Source organism: Lipotes vexillifer, unplaced genomic scaffold (assembly GCF_000442215.2).
Source record: "Lipotes vexillifer unplaced genomic scaffold, Lipotes_vexillifer_v1.1 scaffold231, whole genome shotgun sequence".
In the NCBI taxonomy this organism is placed as follows: Eukaryota; Metazoa; Chordata; class Mammalia; order Artiodactyla; family Lipotidae; genus Lipotes; species Lipotes vexillifer.
The window spans coordinates 2836990-2844368 of NW_006791822.1; the positions used below are offsets into that span (position 1 = coordinate 2836990).

Consider the following 7379-nt stretch of genomic DNA (forward strand, 5'->3'; position numbering starts at 1 on the left):
ATGTGGGCCTCTCACCGCTGCGGCCTCTCCCATCGTGGAGCACAGGCTCCGGACGAGCAGGCCCAACGGCCATGGCTCACGGGCCCAGCCGCTCCACAGCACGCGGGATCCTCCCAGACCGGGGCACGAACCCGCATCCCCTGCATCGGCAGGTGGACTCCCAACCACTGTGCCACCAGGGAAGCCCAGAACTTGCCTGTTTTTTTAAAAAAAATTAATTATATTTAAATAATCATCCCTTAAACAAATTAACCTCTAATATCTAAATCTATAAAATTACTAGTGAGAGAAATAATTGGTCACCGAAAAGGATGAAAAATTCTTCACTGGAAGTCTTCATTCCATGAAGTTGCCTAATGATTAATATCTTGCTCTAATGTTAGGGGGACAAAATTAAATATAGTAAAGAGCTGGTGTTCAGGGGGTACAAAGTAGGGTTTAAAGCCTGTGAATAAGACTTCTGATCAGTTTGCCAGACTGAACAGGTGCAGAACACCACCCACCTCCCCATTCTGCAAACAAGTAGAGAATAAAATTTCACCAAAAGTGATTTTAAAAATTACAGATGAGCTCAAGAAAGGGAAATCCCCAGGTATCAGAAACAAAGAGGGGAACCCAAGGTAAGCAGGGTGAATCACCAAAGTCCAGATGGGCTTCGGAGATGTGAGATACAGGATGGTAGGGTGAATGCCTGCGGGTAACATCTGCAGGCAGGGGTGATGCGTCCCCTCCACAGGCACGGGTGAGGGCAGGGAGGGGAAACTAAACTCCCAGGGGAGGCCTAGGTCTGTGAAGTTTCCATCCGTGGAACCAGGCCTGGAAAACTTTTCAGCAACGAGGAAAGCTTGCCTCTGCCTGCAGCTGCGAGACAAAGAAGAGACACTGGTGAGCCATGAGAGCAGGGCTTGTGCCCCACAGGGTATGGAGTTCAAGTTCATGCCACCAGTGCAGTGCCAGACAAGCAGCAAGTCGCTATGCCTGACACTTCATGACTCAGGGGACATGGGGCTCCCATGGAAAACAGTCCCTGCTATGGGTGAACTTACACTCAAAACTCAGTATGTTCTAAGAGATGAAGGACAGCTGGCACTAGTATTTAAAGGAAAAAAAGAAAGAGGAAGAGGGGGAGGAGGAGGAAGAGGCGGGTTTGAGAAAAGAATCAAATAGAAATTCTCGAAATGGAGAAGTTATTGAACTACGTGAACAGTGTTGTATTGGTTGAAAATCGTCTTGCTTGTAGTACATTGACTCACACGGCTCCAGGTATAAACAGCACATCAATACACGCTTCTTTTAATACTGTATAATTATCTGAGAAGGTTTGCATAACAGTCTCTTTATCTGTTTTAATCTCTTCTTCCTTAAAATGAAGATTTAAAAATTTAACTCTTTCTTTTATCAAACCATTTATTAAAGACAAATAAAAACTCAAATGTCATCATTTCTGAGAAACCTTCTCTTTTATGCATATTTGGTCTCCCTTCTGTGCTCTTAACAATCTGTGGGTGCCTGTATCATCAAAGTGATCATACGTGTGCTGTAAATATATGTTTATGTATCACCCATTCTTGATTCTTGAGCTCCTTCCGGGTAGCCTTGCTCCCAGTTTTTATCACTCTTTGGTGCACGGTGGTCACCACAATATTTGTTGAGTAAATGAACGAATGCTTAAAATGAAATCACCAAGTTATACTGGTAGCACTATGTATTAGACCCCAGTGACCCTCAAGAGGCTCCCATCAGTTATATTCAAGTGAATGTGCCTGGCTGCAGTCCAGACGTTTTGACCTTAGACAAAAGCTTTTGTAGGCATTTTGTCATTGAGATTGGAGCATCATCGAGAAATCTGTTAGCCAAGAGCTAAAGAGTGTAAAATAGGTACAGGATAATTGGATGATTCTGCTTTTTAAAATCAACATCTCTTTACTCAGTCGTAGGGTGGGGAGGAAACGTGTTGAGAACAGAAAACTACGTCAGACAAGAATGTATTTCTCTGTCCTTGCTCTGCTATCTTGGAAGGGCATTTTTTATATCCATTTCTTAAAGCTAACGGGCTAGAGTGAGCTGAGAAAAAAGGATCGACCATCCACATAAAACTCAGGACTTTATATTTCTAAAGTATAACCATTTAGAGGATAATAGCTTTTTACACTGATATTATATTGTAGAAGGAGGAAACAAGTAGAATTTATAAGTAGTAAAGAGGAAGCAAAAGTAAGTTGAACAGGGCTTCCCTGGTGGCGCAGTGGTTGAGAGTCCGTCTGCCGATGCAGGGGACACGGGTTCGTGCCCCGGTGTGGGAAGATCCCACATGCCGCGGAGCGGCTGGACCTGTGAGCCATGGCCGCTGAGCTTGCGCGTCCGGAGCCTGTGCTCTGCAACGGGAGAGGCCACAAGAGTGAGAGGCCCGCGTACCGCAAAAAAAAAAAAAAAAAAAAAAAGTAAGTTGAAGGTCTTTAAAAGACTAATAAAGTAATAACACAAACTTCAAGTTGGAACTAAACGGGTAAGTAAAATATACTTTTAAGTAGGAAGATGAGAAGGTTCTTAAAAGTCTTGCTAAGTGTGTTGTGGTAACTTAAGACATATTCCCAGAGTTTAGCTCAGTCTTCTTAAGATGTAGTTTATCTTTCAAACACCTTCTGATTTGAAATAAGACTCAGTCTGTTTTTCAATAAAACTTCTTTCCACCAAAGTAAGTCTATTGAAGGTAAGATAATTTTCAAGTTCAGAAATTTCAAAAGAAGTTGGACAACAACCCTACATTAAGAATTTTTACCCTAATTGGTCCTCCTGCATTTTAAATTCTGTGACTGGCCATTGGTCCTATTTCATTTTTAGTAAAAGATCATTTAGCCCATTTGAAATATTATATTTAAAACCGATATAAAATGTTCATTTAATCATATATTCTATTTGAAATGTGATATAAATTTAATGTTTATTTTTTATTCAAAAGCCATGAAAAATATTCACATAAAAAGTGATTGCCAATAATTTCTTTCACAGGGCAGCATGAAATCCCAGAATCAAATATAGTTTGGGACCCAAGAAGTTAGAAACATTTGAACTCTTATTAGGAAAAAAAGAATGTACAAAATGATACAGGACTAGTTCAGATGCTGTGGGGTTTGTTTTGATTTTGTAGCTTATCGTTATTTTAAAGCACATGTAGAAATTATTCTGTAAACACGCTTTGGTGAATTTATACCAATAATTTCAGTCAACGAAATTACCAGTGTTCTCTTCTTATACCAGGTTGTTGGTGTAGCCCAGGCCATCAACAAGAAATCAGGAAATGGTGGGACATTCACTGAAAAAGATGAAAAGGTACCAAAACTTGGGTCTGGTATGATCTCAATTTAGGAAGATGCTTTCTCTTTAGAGTTGTATAGACCTCTGGAATTAGTGATTGCTGAAATTGTTGATCACAAAAACATTATGGTTTAAAATGATCCGAAATGTTCAAAAGTGTCTCTTGCCTCTGGCTAAATCAGTGCTGACCTGAGTTGTGGAGTAGTTGTGGTCTTCAGTCAACAGAACCCCGTCCCCACTGCCTCCTCACCATGCCACCAGGCCTCCCCCGGGGCTGTGTGCATGTTGCGGCCATCAGGAGGGTGATACAGTGTTCTAACTCTCTCATTTACCTTTCAGCACTGCTATAAAGAAATTCAACCTTACTTAAAATCCCTAAAGCACTGCTCCAAGTTCAGTGCTCCAGGTCAGCTTAAAATTAGAATTGCCTCCTGGTGAAGCAAATGCAGAATGTTTTATAAGCTTTGCACGCAGACGGTGGGGTGCCAAGGTGTGAATTCAGGCTAAATGATGTGAATTTAGCTTCAGAAAGAGTGCAGTCAGCATTATTTTATTACCCTTCTCGTCCAACTCTGAAGGAATACATTCCTCACACCACATCGACATGCTTTCCTTTTAAGGACAGAAGCCCTTAAACCTGTTTATAACTTCATTCTGTCAGTAGGTCTTGTTATTTCTCTCCTTGAATATGCAATTATATGTATATCATGGAGCCCACTCCATGTATATCAAGCCCATGTATATCAAGCCCATTGCTATTTCTTTCGCTCCCCTGAAAATTAGTAGGAGCTTTTGGAAGACATTCCAACAAGACAGAGTTATTTTTGTCTCATGTTGTAGGCTGTGTTGGCACTAGTGTTGGTCCCTGTGTCTTAATTGCTTCAGAACATAGCAAGTACCTTTTTAAATTAGTGTAATAGACATCTAGTCTCCTATTCCATTAATGACACCTGAGGATATTTGGCGGGGAACATGGTTCTAGATTTGCTATTTATTCCACTATTTGTTTATAGTCCATTAATGTAAACCCCTCTTGAAAGATTTGCATTCTTAGGCTGTATCATCTCTTGGCGAAATAAATTCATGATTGTGAATAAAGTATGCCATGTAAGGATTTCCTTTCATCAATAATTAGTGTAATTGTGAGCACATCACCTTCGTGTAGTATAATGAGGGTGATATATCATCTTTAAAATGATATATTTAAACTGATACTAAATTTGCAATTTAGTATGGGGCTAATATTGGCAATATTATTGCCAATATTCTCCTAACAAGATTGTGAGCTTTCAGTTTGCCCCAGTAATAAGTTACAGGCTATTTTTATGGTCTTAGCTTAAACCCAAGTCTTAATATCATTTAGAGACTACACCAAATTTTGCATAGAGTGAATTTCAGTTTCACATGGTGTAAAGAGATCTGTGTCTCCTCTCTTTCTCTTTGCTAATTTCCAACTACTGTATGACTTTAGGAGACTGTGTTAACAGTTGTCATCTACTGGTTGTACCATTTAGCTAACAGTTGCTTTGCATCAGTTCCTAATTTTATGCAGAATAAACATCTACGCTGTTTTCGCTTCCAAATATTTATTTGAACTGTAAATATTTTTGAATGTTGTTTGTGTTTCAAGCAATATAACAAGACAGGTTATTGACGGTTCTTATTTGGCTGTTGTCTTGCCTGTTTTCTAGGACTTTGCTGCTTACTTGGCATTTTGTGGAATTGTTCTTCATAATGCTCAACTCTATGAGACTTCACTGCTGGAGAATAAGAGAAATCAGGCAAGTCTGATGACTAAAGGGAGAGTGTAGAAATTCTTTTTTAAAAAATGGTTAAATTGTTATCCAAGTTTTATATATATATATATATATATATATATATATATATCATTAGAAATCCAAACCGTGCAGATTCAATTTCTAAATATTTGAACTGTTTCTTCTAATAGTTATTTTTTCCATTTTGTATTTTCCATGAGCTGTTGCTTTATCACTGTTAACAGATGAAGATTTATTTACCTTATACCACCCTTTACTTTGCCATTATGGTACCAGTATTTTTATGTCACTGTTTAAAGTTACTGGATGAGTTGTGCGTATAATATTAAGAGTTTTAGTTCTTATTCTATCAATTAGAGACATCATCTCTTTTTTTTTTCAGAATATGCTTCTGTATTTTATTATTCATATTAAAACAAAAGATACAAAATGTTGGGGCTTCCCTGGTGGCGCAGTGGTTGAGAGTCCGCCTGCCGATGCAGGGGACACGGGTTCGTGCCCCGGTCCGGGAAGATCCCACATGCCGCGGAGCGGCTGGGCCCGTGAGCCATGGCCGCTGGGCCTGCGCGTCTGGAGCCTGTGCCCCGCAACGGGAGAGGCCACAGCAGTGAGAGGCCCGCGTACCACAAAAAAAAAAAAAAAAAGATACAAAATGTGAAAATTATTGTAGAGAACTTCTAGAAGCATGGGAATAAGCTCAGGAAACACTGTAGAACACTGATAGAGATATCATCTCTTATTTCATGCTTTATAAAATGATGATCTTAGCATCCTTCATCTCTCCTTCCCAATTACTACTCCTTACCTCTGCTTTTCCTATCTGGACTTTTTCACTTATATTGCCCACATTGATAACATATATACAGATGGTCCTCAACTTACACTGGTTAAACTTACAATTTTCCGACTTTACGATGGTGTGAAAGCTATACACATTCAGTAGAAACCATACTTTGAATTTTTAATATTGATCTTTTCCTGGGATAGTGATATATGTCATGGCACTCTCTCATGATGCTGGGCAGTGGCAGTAGCCACAGCTCCCAGCAGCCACGCCATCACGAGGGTAAACAACCAATACACTTAAAACCATTCTGTCCCCACACAACCATTCTGGTTTTCACTTTCAGTATAGTATTCAATAAATTACATGAGATATTCAACACTTTATCATAAAATAGGCTTTGTGTTAGATGATTTTGCCCAGCTGTAGGCTAATATAAGCGTTCTGAGTATGTTTAAGGTAGGCTGGGCTAAGCTGTGATGTTCAGTAGGTTGGGTGTATTAAACAGATTTTCAAATTTAAATATTTTCAACTTAACAATGGATTTATCAAGATGTAACCCCATCATAAATCGAGGAAGATCTGGTATTGTGCTACAACCATGCTTGACTTTTCTAAAGCTTTGTCTAGGTTAATTCTAAAGTTGCAGTTTAAAATAAAGTGTTTATAAGTACCGTGATGTAAATGTTGTTCTTACTAATTATGTAAATGTTGTTGTTCATATTACCTTTGTTGTATAACTTAGTTTTTCTTGTTGTTTCTGAAATCTCTTCTTTTTTCCTTGAACTGTTTGCTCTAGTGTAGCCTCATGTTGCTGGTCCCCCTCCCCCTGCAAACTCTCCATTATTTAGGCATCTCTTGAGTTCTTTTTCATGGAGAATCCTCAAATTGACGTTCTCTCTCTTTCTTCTTTCAAGCAAAACTATTTTTCCCCATGCCTGCTGCAGAGGGGTCATCATAGAACTTTCCTTCAATGCTTTCTTAGAAAGACTCCACTGTTTATCCACTGGATCCCAGAACTCTTTTTTTCTCAGTTTACTCCCTTGTTCTAGTGTAGCGCATTCTCAGTTAACTACTTGAGAACCAGTATTGGTGAGGTGAGCTCTCTGAGTCCTTGCATGTATGAAAATATCTATTGTACCATCCTACCAATTTGGCTGGGTATAAAATTCTGCATTGAAAAATTAGTTTCTCAGAATTTAAAGGTAGTACTGTCTTCTACTAGCATTCATATAGTTCTGATTCTTGGTGCTTTTTTTTTTTCTATAAGCTTTTTGGATTATTTATTTATTGTTGCTTTTGTAACAATTTCACCACATGATTCTTTTTTTCATTCATCATGCTGGTACTTGGTCATTCCTTTCAGTCTGGAGACTTAAGCCCTTGGGTTTTATGTAATTCTTTTTCATTATCTCTCTCTTTTTTTTTTTTTTTTTTTTTTTTTTTTTTTGGGCCTCTCACTGTTGTGGCCTCTCCCGTTGTGGAGCACAGCCTCCGGACGC

At 39.0% G+C, this 7379-nt stretch overlaps 1 protein-coding gene across 2 annotated transcripts in view; it reads left to right on the top strand.

The window, feature by feature from the left end:
• Positions 1 to 7379, top strand: part of PDE5A (phosphodiesterase 5A) — a 145998-nt gene that overhangs the window by 64007 nt on the left and 74612 nt on the right. For both annotated transcript variants that reach the window (XM_007464845.1, XM_007464846.1), the window contains exons 4-5: positions 3259 to 3330; positions 5007 to 5096. In XM_007464845.1, coding sequence (XP_007464907.1) covers positions 3259 to 3330; positions 5007 to 5096 — 162 coding nt within the window. The remainder of the gene's footprint in view (positions 1 to 3258; positions 3331 to 5006; positions 5097 to 7379) is intronic.